The following is an 18079-nucleotide window of genomic DNA, read 5'->3' on the forward strand; positions in this document are numbered from 1 at the left end:
ACACATAGTACTTCATCAAAGCAAGTTCATGAGGGTGGACACTATCCCCCAACTTTTACCCTAGGCTACTTTCACACAGAAACACAGAGACATGATGTTTGTGGGTGATATAACACAGGATGGCATTCATCTAGGTGAGTGTGTGCCTAACTATGCCACATACTGAGTTTCTGCACACGATGAATGGTCCCTGCTTGAGCAGCATAATGGGAACTTGCTTCCTTAGCTTGGGCTCTCCTGCATGTCTGTCTGTCTGCCTCTCTGTGTGTCTGTCTCTCTGTCTCTATGTGTGTGTCTATCTGTGTCTGTGTCTGTCTCTGTCTCTCTGTCTTCAGTTCTCAATGCTTATGACACAGCATCCTATGAGGCAGCAGGGCCACAGTCAGAAAGAACTTCTATACCCAGATGATGCCATGGAACAAAACCACTCGGCCTCCTGGATGCTCCCCATGGAAGTTCTGTAAGGAAATTGAACTGTTTTGCAGAATGGGGTCTGTTCCTTCTCCTCTAACACAATAGGAGTGAGGAGCACTCAAGAAGAAGGAAGACCACAGTGTGGATACTTCGGTCATTCTTAGAAGGGGGAACAGAGTACCCATGGGAGGGGATACAGAAACAAAGTGTGGAGCAGAGACTGAAGGAATGATCATCCAGACACTGCCCCACCTGGGGATCCATCCAAACCCAGACACTATTGTGGATGCCAACAAGTGCTTGCTAACAGAAGCCTGAAATAGCTTTCTCCTGAGAGGCTCTACCAGTGCCTGACAAATACATTGGATGGAGTACAGGGTCCCTAATGGAGGCCCCAAGGAGCTGAAGGGGTTTGCAGCCCCATAGGAGGAACAACAATATGAACTAACCAGTAACTCCAGAGCTCCCAAGGACTAAACCACCAACCAAAGAGCACATATGGAGGGACCCATGGCTCCAGCTGCATATGTAGCAGAGGATGGCCTTGTCAGTTATTAAAGGGAGGAGAGGCCCTTGGTCTTGTGAGGGCGCGATACCCCAGTGTAGGGGAATGCCAAGACCAGGAAGAGGGAGTGGATGGATTGGTGAGCAGGGGAGGGAGGAGGAAAAAGGGGGTTTTCAGAGGGGAAACCAGGAAAGGGGATAACATTTGAAATGTGAATAGAGAAAAGGTTTGGGGAGTGTTAGCCATGGCTATGTAGAAACAGCAGGTGGCTGCAGCCAAACTGAGGGGGGTCCAGTGCCAATGCTACAAACATTCTAAAGTGTGAGGACTTCTAATGGATTCCAGCCACATCAAGTCATTGACCTTTTGGGCTAAGTTCGAAGGCCTTGCCTTACAGCTCTGTTACCTCTGGCTTGAATTTCCTAGTTTTGCCACAATGCTCTAAAACTTGTTTTCATTTCAAATTCTCTTCGTTTGCCACAGCTTCCCCTTTACATAGAGAATGATTCAGATTTGGTTTGCATAGAGATCATAACCCAGAGTTCCATTTGCCAAAAGTGGAGTGAATATGGCCCACAAAGCCTAAATACTGGGCCCTTATGTGGGCCGTTTGCCAACCTTGGTTCTAGGTTCATGTCTACTTTGGTGTAGTTTGGTAATTTTATTCTCTCTACTCAACGTTATCAGAGTGCCACTCCTGACTTCACTGCATCCTTTCCAGCTTTTTGTCTTTGTCTTCTAGTTAAAATTTAACAAACACTGACTAAAATAATGTGAACTTACCAGTTTCACGAACATTTCACTTCTATGAATTTTTTTTATCTTATGACCTTTAGCTTTTAGTTCCTCATTTATTTCAGCAAGCCTGCCTGTTCCTTAGCTGCAGTAGGCAGCAGCAGGCAGGGGGCATGAAGAAAACACCTGTCAGGGCTCTCATCCAGATGTGCTACCTGGTACAGGTAGGTTGCAGGCACCACCTGACAAAGGTCAGACACTATGACCGAGCCCTGGCGTAGGAGCATGCTCAGTAGGTACTTCTGCAATGTGTCCAAGTCCTTCATGAACAACTTGATGCAAAATGTCCACAGCATCTGTGACCATACACTGTGGCACTGGGGCCCAGCAAGCCAGGCCCGCCCATCCCTGATCATGCTCTTCCAAGGCAGCTGCAGCTTCTTCATGAATCTGCTTAGCTCAGAGACTGCTGGTTGTATGGAGGGACCAAAATATCTCTGGAGATAATGCACTCAAATTCAAAATTTTCCAATTATAGAGCATTTGCCAAGCCCTGCCATGCATATTCAAGATGAATAATCCAAAGCTGGCACTGTGGTACACACCTGTAATGCCAGTAGTTGGGAGGTAGAAGAAGGAGGATTGTGGGATCAAGGGCCATCTTAGGCCCATAGTGAGTGAGGACCCAGCTAGTATTGGAGACATGAGATCCTGGATCAAAAACACCAGCAACCAGAGGCTGGACATGGATCAGAGGTGAAGAGTACACTGCTCTTAGAGCCATTCTGTTCCCAGCACCCACAGGGCCATCTGTAATTCTAGCTCCAGGAATTTGATGCTCTCTTCTGGCATCTGCAGGCACTAGTAACCCCTGTGGTGGTCATACACAAATACACATAAAATGATAATAAATATTTTTTAAAGAACAATGAAAAAAGTGGAGAGAGAGAGAGAGAGAGAGGAGATTCCCTCAATTAAGTTCTGCTTGAGTTGCAGACAGTGGAAGCTGAGAACACTGATGTGGGATGCTCCTTCCTGGAAGGACACTGATGAGGAGTGCAGAACATGCTCACCCAGGGCCTGCATGCTCGGCCCCTTCCCATCAGCACAAGATCACTCTGAAGCATAACGCAAGTTGGCTACACATGGACAACTGTGGTACTGCACTCCTCAGAACAAATTAGAAATAAAGGAGATCTCTCCCATGGGAATCCCAGATTGAGGAACAAGGGGACATGGAGCAGGGACATCAAGGACTTTAAATAGCCCAGAGTCCCTACATCTCTACCTCTAGCTCCTCCTACAAGCAACAAAATAGACACCACCCAACCAAGTCAACACCATCAGCCCTGAGTGTCACAGACAGCAAAATAATACACTGAACAAACGTGGTTCACACTTTATTGAGAATCAAATGGGGCTTAGCTGCTTACTCTGAGGACCAAGGCAGCACACAGACAGATCTAATCTCTCAGGCCAGGCTGGGGATTCTCCGGTCTAGTACATTCCTCCAACCATCACTGAGGGAAGGGCTGGATGCAGGGCAGAGACAAGGGATAGGAGGAGACTAATAAAGAAATGGAGAGCCCAAGGACCCAGAGGCTTGGCTGAGGGAAGGGCTGGGAAGAGAAAATGGAGGAATAGGGAATGGAAAGGAGGAGAAAGCTGCACGTGGTGAGAGCGAGGCCCAGCAGAGCACTCATGAGTATTCCCCCAGGTCTGGGCTTTTTGTAATCCTACTTTGGGTTCCAAAAGGCCATCTTTGCAAAGATTGGCTTGGAGAGGAAGCGGCTGCTCTTCATGTAGTCAGATATCTTCTTCAGGCCCTGTGGGGAGGAGGAGAAAGCAAGAATTGAGGAACTGGGGCTCCCGTGGGTGCCCAGGTTTCACTCTAAGAACCCCAACACAGCCCAGGCTGCTCAGGTGCCCAGCTCTGGTAAGGGAATGCTTTAATTTCCTGTGACGATGGAAAACTGGCACTGCGTTCAGCTGTGTGTCCGTCTGCAGGTGTGAGGGAGAGGGAGCACTCCAGAGAATCCTGCAGAACAGCGCTGTGCTCTCTGCATTCATCAGGAGGAAGCCTGACACACAGGCTCAGCCAGCGGGAACTGCAAGAGTCTGCATCCGTGCCTACTCCCTTGGTTCACTCACCAAGCAAGAAATTCCTTGTTGCTATCTGTTTACACAAACTCCCGATTTTTTTATTTTTTTTACAAGCAAGCTCCTTCTTGCCTGTGTTTCCACATTGGGGAGGGACCAAGCAGATCAAAGGGACCAGTAACATGCCAGTGTACTATGGAAGACAGCAAAGATCTCTCCCAGTACCTCAGTAAATCCTGACTGAATGACGCTAGAGATAGGTGAGCCAGCACGGAGACAATGACATGGCCTTGGCCATTCTCCTGATGCAGAAAAATCTAAACTCAGAACACTGGCATCTGAATGCACACTTAGTGTGTCCATCTCATTTCTCTCGGCCCTGCTAAAGAACATTCTACAGAATGGCATTGTGCTGTGTGCTATCTTTCCACTACAGTGCCCAGATAAGCTGTTATGAATTCAAAGTTCCAGGGCGGCCTGTACCCAGGAGGCGAGGCTTGGCTGGCCTTGGACTGCAGCCTCCCACACTCTCCCACTGCACTGTTCAACAGTTCTCACACAATCTCCAGAGCCGAGAAGCCTGGAGCAGAAGGCAGGCCAATGAAAACTAAGAAAAACACATCACCTGTGCAGCAAGGACAGAAAAGAAGATCCTGTGCTAAGATTCCCATTGGACTATGGCCTTGATCCCCCAAATCTCTAATAAAGTAGGGTTTGTGACTATCACACGTGCACTATAGTCAGGCATGCCTGCCACTCTGCATGCCTGAACAGGGATGCATGCTTCCATGCACTACTGAGCTCAGAACTGTGCCTCATAGAAGCAACACTAGAAAAGATGGATGAAGATGGCAGTGAAATCCCACTATAATGATTTTACAGACAAACATCAAGATGTTGCTGAGGAGGAAAATAAAAGGAAAGGAACAGGATGCCTAAATATTGAACAATTGAAGATAAAATCCTCCAGCAGCAGTGACCTGTCTACGCAGCACTAGCTGTAGTCCTGGGTCCCAGTGCTTCCCCAGTTAGGGACCTGACTAAGCAAAGAATTCTACAGGCCATATGGATATAGCATCTTGGTACTGTATATCAATCCTGAATAGTATACCCTACACACTCTGGCCATGTCCTGGATTTCTATAGGCTTCAGGGCTGGAAAATTCAGGCTCCATGACAACTTATGACTTTTCTCCTTTGGCATCAGATGGATCTACTGCCTTTGTTTTTTGGTCACTAGAAGCACACAGGAGAAAACCACAACCCCTTCCAGTGGTACTGGTTCCCTGAAAAGCTGACAGTCTTCACAATCAGCTTCCAACACGATCCAATGGAGCTGATAACTTCACACAAAATGCAGGGTGTGATGGGAAATTTCACCCAAGAGATGAAAGAACTGAACACAGTTCCATGCTTAACAAAAGCTAATCATTTTCGTTTTCATGTGAAGGAGTAGAAAGGCAGTCTGGAAACGGGGAAGGGAAGTAGGGCATCCAAGAGGAAGCGGGATCAGGGCATTACCTCAAAGCGACCCATGAAGTCCTTCAGGTTTGGGAAGGCATCTAGGCACTTGGGCTCAAACATTCGGTGTTGATCAAGGACATCATAAACAAGGAAATCCACATAGGTGACCTGCAGGAAGCCAAGGGTGAGCGCTCTGGAATCTGACACCTGGGAAGGATGGCAACTCCTCCTTCCCACCCCCAGCCTTTACCTTGTTCCCTGCGAACCATGGCCTCTTGCCCAGAAACTCAGAGTAGAGCTTCATCTTCTCAGGGAGACCCTCTAAGTACTCTGGCTTCTTTTTCTCCTGAAGCAGAAAACAACTGTCACCACCTTCAGACACAGGCCCCCTGGCAGAGGCTGGCCTCACAGGGCTGTGCAGGCCCCAGCAAGCAGAGGAGAAGTCACCTACATGAGTTTCAGTCAGGGTTGATATCCAAGCATTTAGTTAGAACAACACCATGATTAGACAGGCCAACAGGATACAGCCCTGTCTCCTGGTCTCTACCACCATTGTCAGGACCACTGTGCATAAGACAGCTTTGAGCACATGGCTCTGAATTCTGACCTCACATGAGGCAGAAGCAAACAACTGAAATCATCCAGGAAACAGGCCATGCTCTACCTACTAGTGCGGTGAGGACTTCAGTACAGGTTCCAAAGAGATGGGGTGAATTTGAGAGGACAAAAGGAAACAGGGGCAGGATCAAAGGCCTTTGGCTGACTGAGTTGCCTATTGGGGACATATGCTTATCTCTGTGGGTGTCAAGGACACAGCTCTGGGAAGCCATTTGGGAGGAGAGTGTCCCCTATCCCCAGTGTCTTCTTCCCATGAGTGTGCAATCTGCAGACATGGCAAGACTCCAGGGCAACAGAAAGACATGGCTCAGGACAGAACCAGCACTTAGACCTGGAGGGATAGAACTCTGTCTGTCCTATCAGGGACTAAAGTGTCACTGTGGAGAGTCTGGACTGGACCTTAGGCCAATGACTGGAAGTTTTCATTTGGCAAACTGAGCTTTGAGGTTACTCTGTTGGCAATTTCAAACACTGTGCCAGGAGCAGCACTGAGAGGCTCTGGTGGCAAACAGGGCCAGAGCAGATGCAAGGGCAAGAGTGCAGGGCCAGCTCCAACTCACAAAGTCAGGGCTGTAGCAAACCATGGCCAACTGTATGCGGGTGTCCATAGCCTGGTTCTCCAAAATGTCCACACGAATCCTCTCCTCCTCTGTCTCTCCACCTGCAGCACACACAGCCCAGACTCACCCTCAGCAGCCCACTCCAGATAAGCCTAGAAAATGACTACCATCCCCTACCCTGCAGTCATCCCCACTCACACAGGTTGTGCTTTCGGGCAAGGTAGCGCAGGATGGCATTGCTCTGGGTGATCTTGTGTGATCCATCAATCAAATAAGGCAGCTGGATGGACAAGCAGGGATGGTCAGATGGGATATGGGGTACCTGAATCTTTTCTCTGGGTAAGAGAAGACACAGGGCCTGGCACTCAGTTTGCCTGCCATGGGAAGCCCTCCATGGCCACAGTGTGCACGGAATGGGAGAGCTGGGACACAGCCCATCACAGAAACACTGTGCAGCCAGCAGGGATGGAGCAGGAGAGCAGAAACACTGATCCCCAACCCCTCAGCCAGGCCAGGAGATGAGGTGAGAACAGTGTGTCTTCCCCAAACCTCCCCTACCCCTCCACCTACATTGGGAAAGTCCAGGCCCAGCTTGAACTTCTCACTCAGCCACTGGCTTCGGTCATAGTCAGGAGCTGTGGTGGACAAGAGGATGTGAAAAGAAATCACACCAGTATCACAGCTTCCTTCTCTAGGGATTCTTCCAAGGAGTCAGGTATGAGAACACCCCCAAGAAGATCTGCAACCTCACCCAAGAGTAGAGAATGCTTCTGAGGTCTGTGGACTGTATATCACTAAGATTTTCAAAAGGTTTGAATAAGCCAATTATTTGAAAAGGGAACCCAGCCCTCCAAATTCAAAACAGTATCTGGAAGAGACAGTTTCTATATCCAACTCCAGGAGCTCTGTAGAGCTGAGCAACAGGGGGTCAGAGCAGTGTCTCTAAGCACCAGTTAGCAGGGGAGCAGGGGCCTGAGAAACAGGGTGTAATCACCGTCCCCCATGGTGTATTTCTTGTCCTCATAGCTTGTGTCTGTGTATTCCAGGAGCAGGCGGATGGCATGAGCCAGCTGGAAAGATGACATATGACAAGTCACAGATTGCAAAACCCTGACAGTCTGACTCTGCTGATTCTTGGTAGCCTACATCTTACACTTAATTGTCTCCCCACAAGCTCACACACGCACACCACATAAGCAAAAGTTCCCCCATGTTTGAACTTCCCCTGATAGACAAAGCTTTCCAACAACTTCTGAACTTAATCTATCTCCCGGAAATCAGTCCCTAGCTACTCCCCACCCCACCCCTGGCCCACCCAGCAGAAGCGTTCTCACTTACCCCACGGATGTCCCAGTAACCCAGTGTCATAGGCATAGTGCTGGTGTCCAGAGCAGACCAACCTGGGCCTTGCTAGTCTGAGCTTCCTGATAATGTCTTAGGCAAGGAAGAGGCGGGACCTGGATATGGCTTTCTATTGGACCACTGACTTACAGTGTCTCAAATTTCAGACATTCCAGTTGGAGGAAGGAGCCATGGGTCCAGGGGCAGGGCAAGATATAGCTAATCTCAGGAACCAGTCTAAGCAGTCAGAAATAAAAGATGGGAATGGGCTAGCACCTGTGTCAGCACTCCTTCTTCTTGCTCTAGCGTACTGTTTCCATGGAGAACAGTTGTGCAGCTAGAGACACTCTTGATGGTCAAAGTGGAACCCTGTTATTATCTTCCTGACATTGTCCCTTCTTCATTATCAACTCCCTACCTGGGCTCTGGGTGGCTCCTGGTGGCTGAGCCAGGACAAAACAGGATACCTCAGGCCTGAGAGATTAATGTCTCTGTAGTCTATAGCCTTTCATAGACAGCAGAGGGCATGCAGGACTCTGCTAAGCTGGGCAACAGAGCCACATACAGGTACGACCAGTGGATGCAGTACAGATATTCAGGATCACTGGGCATTGGGATGATGTAAAGCAAACCACAGTGAGATACACCTTCCCCAGAAAGAACTGCCATTCTCACACGGGGGCTGGTGAGACTGTGGGCAGGAGAGAACATTCGACACTGCAGGTGAGAGTGTAAACTGCCACAACCGTTAGGGAAAACAACCTGGTGTTCCTCGAAAAGTCAAAACTAGAGCTACCACGTGATCCAGCAATACTGGATATACAACCTCTGGAAATGAAATTAGAATGACAGGGGAACGCAATTTACCTGAGCTAAGAAATAGATGCCATCTAAGAACCCATTCTCTGACAAATGTATGATGAAAGTGCAGTCCACGTGCACCATGGATTACTAATCTCTCTATAAAAAAGGGAAAAAAATAAAACTAGATATCCACACACAGAGAAACTAGAAGTGAGGGACTGGAGAGATGGCTCAACAGTTAAGAGCACTTGACTGCTCTTCCAGAGGTCCTGAGTTCAACTCCCAGCAACCACATAGTGGCTCACAACCATCTGTAATGGGATCCAATGCCCTCTTCTGGTATGTCTGAAGACAGCTACAATGTACTCATAAAAACAAAAATAATAATAGAACTGAGATTCCTATTTCTCATCCCGGGGTGGGGGGCAGACAGGAAGGGATACAAATAAATCAATGGCCTTAACGTAAGACTTGAAGTTTAGAAGTTGCTTGAAGGTCACACATGGAAAGAGTTCTAAGATGTTGGCTAGAATTTTTTTTTCTTTCAGAATAACTGTTTAACAGTTCAGAAAATAACAAGATTTGACTAGCAGGTGTGCATCAAATCAAAAGGCTTCTACACAATACAGAGGCTCCCCTGCAGAACTTGAGGAAATCTTTACCTGAGATTCCTTTGACAGAGGATTACTATACAAATATGTAAAGAACACAACATCCTAGCCAAATGTAATGACACTGTAATCCAAGCACTGGGGGCTGGAATCAGGAGAATCATTAGGACTTTGAGGCCAGCCCGGGCTGCATAGCAAGATACTTCTCTGTTGTGGTAAATCTCCAACCCAAAAAAGCCCAGGCAAAGAAATCACAACTCAATTAATATGAATACAAGCTGTGTGCCTAGATTGGGCAGGTCTACCGCTACACTACCATCTTCCCCATCTATGAGTTCCCTCATAACTTGCAGTTTCTCCAGGCCACGTACTTCTGCTCCATTGTCCTTCCAGCTCCTCCTCCATCATCATCTCCCCCCTCCTCTCTCCCTTCTTCCCCCAAACTTTTCAGCTCTGCCTTCCCTTCCACTGCCCAATCATGGGCTCTAGCCTTTTTACAAGTTAAGGTGGGGAGAAGCTTCACACGAAGTCACCTGTATGAGTGATTCACTCCTCATCTGCCACCCCTCCCAGGAAAGCAGAATTAGCACCAAAATACAAGACCAGGGCTGTTCACAACACTTCTCAAAGATATAGGAGGGGAAGGGAAAGACAGGGAGGAGGTGTTGGTAGTTCAGTGGAAATGCTGAGTGAGCAAAGCTAAGGAGTGCCAGAGAGAAGAAATAGAGCCCAACAAGTCCTAATTTGCACTTAGGAGGAGGTTCTGATGTGCCTTTGCACATACCCAGTATGACACCATAGGATTTCTAGCCAAACAACTGGAAGAAAGGACTGCCTTCCTGTGATTCCACCAGAGGAAAGTGACGAGTGTTTAAGGGATAGATGTTTAGCTTGATTTCAACAGAATTTCCATGTGTATCCCAAAATAATTCACATGGTACAGCCCAATAATGTGAGTTTTTACATTTTTCTGTATGTTAGAAACAAATTTATAAATCATTTTTAAAGGGTGGCTGGAAAGAAGACTTTCTACTCTTACAGAAGACCTGAGTTCATATTGTTATGATCTTGAACGTCGGAAGGACCACACCAGGCCAAACAGTTCCACGTGAGGTTTACTGGGAGAGAGAGAGGCAAGGTGGCAGCAGAAAGAGAAGGGGAAGTAGTGCCATGGACAGGGCTCAGTGGGCCCTTCTCAATCTGTGAGAATCAGAGTCTTGGACAGATGGGCATAGAGTCGGTGGAAATGGGGGTGACAAATAGACACGACCCGAGAGAGTGTGTTGAATCTGAGTGTAATGTCCAAACGAAAAATGGACTTTTTTATACAGAAGAAAAAACAAGAAAAGCCAGGTGGGACACATCCTCCCGAGTTACAGTGACACAAAACGGAATGTATACATCAAAAGATGGGGGGGGTGACCAGGCCGCTGTTTACCGCTTAGAATGGAGCCAGGTGTAATGCTAGTCTATTGTTAAGCCCACCACCAGGGGTTCGTAGTAAATACCTGATTAAACTGTTCCTTTGGGCCTAGTGAAGAAACCTGTCCCAGGGGGATTCCCTAACTCTTTCATGGTAAACCCACCTATTTGCTAGGCCATTGTATATTTCCTTGTTTGGGTGAGAATTGGCTATTGTCCTAAGTAATCACTTTGCAGACTAGCCGAGCTATTCTAGCTCTGTTTTTTGTAATGCCTACTTAGTTTCACTGTCTCTACTAGAAGTAAATTTGAATGTTACTGAATAGGTAACATTCTCACTGAATTCCTACTGAAATCCAAGCTTATCTGCTTCAAGGATTTTCTAGGACATTGGAACACTGGTGGAGGCTTACCTATGTCAAAATTCAATCTTTAAAGGCACTTATAATAAAATAATACTGAAAGAGAGCATACACCATACTAACTCGGGGACAGGGTTTAAATATACGGGCTATGAGAATGCCAAGGTTCCAGGAGGCTGAGTTTCCTTGAAACTCTTTGCCTTGCGACTGCCTCCAGGCCTTTCGACCCCAACAGGCAAACTTCACTGGAGTAGGCATAGCAGGGGGGGAGGGAGGGAGAGGGAGGGAGAGAGAAAGAGAGAGAGAGATCAGGGGGGCCTTTCTTTATATATGGGTGATGACATAATCACAGGTAAAGGTGGGAGGTGGGCCAAGTGGATTCTGGGAATATGGTGGCTGTTGCTTTGGCAACAGGTCTGCAGGTCCCGCTTATGTGATGTCACGGGTTTCAGAAGTCCTGATACTGAAAGACCCACAACGTGAGGACTCCCCCACGTTCTGACTCAGGAGAGGCGACACCCCAAATCACACAAGAAACGGTCTTGCTGCAACTGTAAGAGGATTTTTATTCAAGAGCGCTCTCGGGCCCACGGTCATACACCACGCAGGGGTAGAGGACTGTGGCGCCCCGAGTAGCTGAGTAAGGGGGTATTTAAAGGATGAAACCACAACTCAAGGAGGTGGGGAGGGCGTTGTTGGAAAATACCAAAAATACCAGTTAAGAGTCACAAGGAAGTGTAAAGTCACAAATGTCACAAGGAATACCTGGTAATTGTGAGGGTTATTTCTCAAGACAGTTTCTAAGAGCCCCTAACAATCTAAGAGCCCCTAAAAATAGCACATTTGCATTGCAGGTTCNNGNAATGGTCAGGGTGGGTCAGGGTGACTTTCTTTGAATGAACACTCTTTGAACCCAGGAAGCGGGTGGGTGGAGGAAGGAATGTCGCTATCTGTTTTATGACCAGCACCTGGAGCACTAAGCCACAAAGACCACACTCCCAAGCCTGGGCCTAAAAGCCTCAAATTTTGTTTTTACTTTGCTATACTTCTTCAATACCAACACATGTACCAGTACCCAGCCTGTAACTTGAGCTCCAAGAGACCAGGTACCCACTCTGGCCTTTGTGTACACATTCATTTATATGCACATAATCACAACAAACACATAGACACACAGACACAGACCTCTCTCTCTCTCTCTCTCTCTCTCTCTCTCTCTCTCTCTCTCTCACACACACACACACACACACACACAAAATTTAAAAATAAAAATGAATCTTTAAGAAAATTTAATAGTTTAAAGGTTCACAAGATTCTTAGACAGTATAAATGGGGGGAAATTCCTACAAAACTTGAAGGGATACAAGTTCTGAGATGTTAAAAGCAGTTCTAAGAGGGAAATTTATAGCTCTGGTGTGGGAACTAAAGGGGAGCAGGGGAAGGAGGGGGAAGGGAGGATAGCCCACCTCCGGCCAGAGTTCCTCCTATGCTCTGGGCAGGAGAATGCAGGAGAGCTGCCAGACACTTTCCACTCTGCCCCAAGTGGGCATTTAAGCCACTGACCCCACTCGAGGACACAAGGGGCAGCCCCCAAAGCCAGGGGGCTCTGGGGTAACACCCTGTAGCCCCAGGTTTATGGGAGAGAGGGCTGAGGGAGAGAGGTTCCCACACAGGTGAGAGTCCTTAGTCTGGGCCTTGACTGGAACACAGGAAGACCTTCCATTGGGAGATTAGAAACGGCTCATTAGGAGAAAGCCTATCCCATTGTCCAAGTGCAGCAGGCATTGATGAACAGAGACAGTCTATGGTTTTAGAGCTTTATTATAGAAAGGCAGGGAGAAAGGAGAGAATGAGAGAGAGAGAGAGAGAGAGAGAGAGAGAGAGAGAGAGAGAGAGAGAAACGGGACATGGCCAAGATGAGACAAAGGGGAAAGGGAGAGAGAGAGGGAAGAAAGTCTAGAGAGAAAGAGAGAGGAAGAGGGAGAGAGAGGAAGAGAGTGAGAGAGAGAGGAAAGTAAGGGAAGTAAGAGCAAGAGAGTGAGAGAGTGAGAGAGTGAGGAGGGGCCAAACAGCCCCTCTTAAAGTATACTGCTATCTTTTCTGTTGCTAAGTAACTTGGGGAGGAGTTTAGCTTGAAGGTCAGAAGCTTGGGACATTGTCTACATGACTACTAACCATGCTTCTCTTGTGGGGGCTGAGGGGGAGGTAACTTCAACAGGAGCCAGGGTTCCAGGAGACATGAGAGAACTCCTTCCGTCCCATGTAGGTGAATTATCACCACCAGGTCCCGGGGTTCCACATCTCAGTCAACTGGAGACCAGACTGTCTGTGTATAGTCCAAATGCCCAACTCTCTGCAGGCCTACATTTAAAAATCAGAAAGAAGACAAATAAATTACTTAATGGCACAACCTAAGGCTTGGAAAAGCAAAACAAACCCAACCCTAAACCCAGTAGATGGGGGATAAATAATAAAAACCAGAGCAGAAACCAACGAAACTGAAACAAAGAAAACAATACAAAGACTCCACCAACCTAAGAGCTGGGTCTTTGAAAACACAGACAAGATTGATAGACTCTTAGCCCTGTAAACAAAAAGAAAGAGGAACCCCCAAATTAACAGAGATAAACAGGAGACGTTGCAACAGACACCAAAGAATTTCAGAACATTATAAGATATTTTACAACCTATACTCCACTGAGTTAGAAAACCTAAAAGAAATGCACAAATGTCTAGACTGATCCAAAGCACCCAAGTTAAACCAAGAAGAGAATACCTTAAACAGATCTGTAACAGATGAGTCTCAAAGAAACCCAAGACAAGTCTCACTCAGTACCCAGTACTTTACACCCCAGCCCCTAACTGAAACCTCTCCAGCCCAAGAACTGGGCTCCCCTTCCCCCTTCTTCTGATTCCCATATAACCCAGCCATTTTGGGCGCGTATTCTCTTGGCCACCCACTGCTCTCTTGGCTCCTGGTTTCTCTCTTGGCCTTGAGAGTCACTAAAAAAATCATAGCCTTGGGAATAAAACTTTTCAATGCCCTGGGCAGCATAATGGGCTCCTCAGAGGGAGCCACTGACAATGGGTCTTCAGTCAGTGATGACCCTGAACTAGGAAGGATGGCTCCAGAGCTGAGACAGTCTCCTGGACACCCGGCCAGAAGAGATAACAAGGCCCAGAACAGGGCTGCTCAGTGAAACTCTTCAAGGTCTCATCAAATATAGTGAAATTAACATAATAGCCAATCAAAGCTGTACTAATGTCGTTGCTTTGCCTATACCAATCCTATTAGAAGTTTCCTAACCCTTCTGGAAATTCCCCTGACCCTGCATAAACAGGGGCCTGCAAGGCCCTAGAGTTGTCAGCATTTTGATAAATGGTTGACCCTGCATGCTGGTAATTTCTGCAGAGTTAACATTCTTTGCATACTATTTGAGTCTTGGGTCTTCGTTCAGTGATCATTGGACCCTCTTGGCCTGTGGCTCCTCTCTTAGGCTCCTTGCCTTCTCTCCTCTTTTCCCTCCCTCTCTCGTTCTCCCTCCCCACTTCTCTCATGGCCCAGTTCAGTCTGGAACCTTCCAGATGCCTCTGGTTATTCTCTTCCTTTTCATCTACAATAAAATCCTTCTCTGCAACCACACCTAGGAGAGGCTATGTTCTCATTCTCTTTCTTTCGTTTTTTAACTAGAAACTGGCATTTACTATATGTGGAGGAAGGAGAGGTCGCTCAGCCCAGGGACCCATACATAATACAGGCACATGGCGTCCTAAGCTCGGCCACTGTGTGACTATCTTTGTAGCCACACTTCTGATACGGGTGGTCTTTGGTCCTCATCATAGGCTCCTGGGACATGTCTGCAATGATCTGGTTCAGCCTGTCTACTTTGTAAGTGATTCTGTTGATAGATGCAGCTGTTTTCTGCTTCCTGCTGGTAGTTTACAATTCTGGCACGCTTATCACAGAATGTGGTTCCTTGTCCTCCTTGGGGTACAACATGTTATTACTGTGGAGAATGGGAGGTTGGAGGTCAGCCTGGAAACCAATCCTCACTGCCTTTCCACGCCAGCTGCCTGGGCTGCTCCATTCATTCCTGGAAGAATGGAATACCCACAAAGCAGGGCTCATAGGTCTGGTTTGATTCCCAGCAATGTTCTCATTTTCATTCAACAAAGAGAGAAACAGTGATAAACAGCTTCTGATGTAAAATTATTAATAATAATAATAATAATACTTTTTATAGGCTCAAGGCCACCTATGGACTCACAGAAGAATTCTTCCAGAACTCCAAAGAAGAATTATAACCAAGACTCCTTAGATAATCCAAATAAAATAGAAATAAAAGGAGCAGTTTTAAATTCTTACAAAGTCAGTATTAGTACCAAGCCAGATAAAAACACAACAACAAAGAAAGCTACAGGCCAATATCCCTGATAAAGATAGATGCAAAATTTCTTAGTAAGATGCTTAAAAACTGAATATAGGTAAATATCAGAAAGATCATCCACCACAATCAAGTTGGCTTTCTCCTGGAGCTCAGGATATATAAAAATCAATATATATAAATCAATAAATATAGCAAATAATATAAATGAACTAAAGACAAAAATCACATGATCATCTCAATACAGGTGACATACCGTCATGATAAAATTTCTAAGTGCACAGGACTGAAGGGAACATACCTCAACATAAGGGCTATATATGGCAACACCACAGCTAGCCTCATATTAAATACAGACAATATCAGAGCAATTCCATTATAATCAGGAACACACGGTGCACAGTCACATAATGTGCACCACAAGTGGTCCACAAGTCACATAATGTGTGACTCAAACCAAAGAAGGAAATTAAAGGGATCCAAGCAAAAAATGAAGTAAAATTATTCACATTTGCTGATAACATATTATACATAAATGATCACAAAAATTCAGCCAGAAAACTTCTAGAAATGATCAATACTTCAAGCAAAGTGGCAAGACGCAAAATTGACTTACAAAGTTTAGTAGCCTTTCTATATATTAATAGCTAGCATGCTGAGAATGATTATGGAAAGAACCCCACAGATTCAAAAAAATAATAAAATATATAGGAATAAAATTAACCAAGGAATTGAAAGAGCTCTATAATGAGCCGAGCATGGTGACACTTAATACCTCATCCCTGCAGAAATCCAGAAGTAGCATGCTGCCTGTGATGAGCAAGCTTAGCACAGGCTAGCTTTCCTGCCACTTAGCGATATCTAAGCACACTCAACCCTAGCTCCCTGCCGCTGTTTCTTTTTCCCCTGCAAAAAAAATATTCTAAAAACATTTCTAACAATCTCAGATTTTGGTGGCACACACCTTTAATCCCAGCACTTGGGAGGCAGAGGCAGGCAGATTTCTGAGTTCGAGGCCAGCCTGGTCTACAAAGTGAGTTCCAGGACATCCAGGGCTATACAGAGAAACCCTGTCTTGGAAAAAGAAAAAATAAATAAATAAAAAGCTCTATAATAAAAACTTTAAATCACTGAAGAAAAAGATTGAGGACGACACTAGAAGAAAGGTCTCCCACGCTCACAGATTGCTAGAATTAATACTGTGAAAATGACCATTTTACCAAAGGCAATTTACAGATGTCATTTTCAGAGGAAAAAAGAAAACCCCTCAAATTCCTCTGGAGGCACAAAAGTCACCAGGTCGTTAAAGGATTCTTCATCAGAAAGAACAGAGACAACAATAGTGCTCGGAAAACCGGATGTCCTCAGGAAAAGGAGTGACATTTGATCCATATCGATCACTGTGCTCAAAAATAAACTCAGAGTGTGTCAAAGCTCTCACTGAGTGGGACCTAAATCACTGAGGCTGCTGGAGGAAAATGTAGACCGTTCCTTACAAGGTGCAGGTGGAAGGACCGGCCCTTGGAACAGGATTTGCTTCTCTCAGAAATTAAGGCCGACCAGTGAAAAGATGGGACCCAGTGGACCAAAGAGAAGGCCTGCAGACTGGGAGGAAACTCTATAACCTAAACATCTGATAGAGGGTTAATATACATAATAGACAAAGATCTCAAAATTCAAAGAAACGAGGAGTGGGAAAATGGAGGACTCTTCCTCGGGAAGGTAGAGGGAGATAAAGACAGAAGGAGGGAGGGATAAAATAAGAGTAAGGTTGCAAGTCTACTAGTAAATACTATTAATAGTATAATAAGCATACTATTAATTTTCTACCTAAAAATACCTTTAGCATATGTAAATTGGTCCATAATATGAATTTATACTTCAAATAAAATTTTGCAACTAGTCTTGCGATGCTTCCCCCAAGAACTATAGGCAAACAATAACCCCAGCACCAGTCATGAGCAACCCTCTTTTGATCTGTTAATCACGGTTGTCCAAGGATCTCTCAAAACAAAATGTTATAGCTATTGATATATAGCCCTTGGTTCCCACCTAGCAGTGGAAAGTAAGTCTCTATTTCAGAGGCCCCCAAGTGGGAACAGACCTGAAAGCTGCCTCCCTGAGAACTAGATTTCATGGTACCAGAAGGGACTAAGCAAGCTCCCAAGGGAAGGAGGCGACCAGCGGTCTTAAACAACCCCGACAACTATGAACCACGACAATGACCGGCATGGCAAGATATCCCTGAGGGCACACATACCTTGGTGGTAACCAATGGCTTTCTTATTGGATTTAAGGCCTGCTACCCAAGACAGAAATTAGGCCTGGTACTGCAAACCTAGCCAACTGTCCAGGGCTAGTGGATTCATGGATCTTGGAGGAGAACTTAAAACTACCCCTTCATTAAACCGGCATAATAACCCCTACTAAATGCTTGTCCTTATACTCACAGGTAAGTGAAGTCCTCACCTCTCATCAAGAAAATGTCTTAAGAAAAGTAACAGACACTCTTTCAGAAAACCACAACCAATCAAGTCAAGTGCTAACTGATATGTCTACAACGTCATTCCTACACCCAAGGCTCAGAGATCACTCTAGAAGAGGGTGTGCAAAGACTTTAAGAGCTAGAGAAACAGGGAGTTTGCTGTGAGACTGTGTCCTTAGGAGTCAGAAGCTATACCCAGGAAGTCTCACCAGCATGGCGGCCTAAACATGTGCGGAACAAGGATGTCACCAAAAGACAGGCCAAAGTGGGCAG

General features: G+C 46.1%; 1 protein-coding gene across 1 annotated transcript; it reads right to left on the minus strand.

Moving 5' to 3' along the window:
• Positions 1–3030: 3030 nt before the first annotated feature.
• Positions 3031–7845, minus strand: LOC110291415 (glutathione S-transferase Mu 2). The gene is made up of 8 exons (XM_021158556.2): positions 7735–7845; positions 7391–7466; positions 6967–7031; positions 6595–6676; positions 6397–6497; positions 5469–5564; positions 5276–5386; positions 3031–3480 (listed from the first exon to the last, which is right to left on the minus strand). The coding sequence occupies exons 1-8, from the start codon at positions 7768–7770 to the stop codon at positions 3391–3393; spliced, it is 657 nt and encodes a 218-aa protein (XP_021014215.1). The 5' UTR covers positions 7771–7845; the 3' UTR covers positions 3031–3390.
• Positions 7846–18079: the final 10234 nt, after the last annotated feature.

This window comes from Mus caroli, chromosome 3 (assembly GCF_900094665.2).
Source record: "Mus caroli chromosome 3, CAROLI_EIJ_v1.1, whole genome shotgun sequence".
Lineage (NCBI taxonomy): Eukaryota > Metazoa > Chordata > Mammalia > Rodentia > Muridae > Mus > Mus caroli.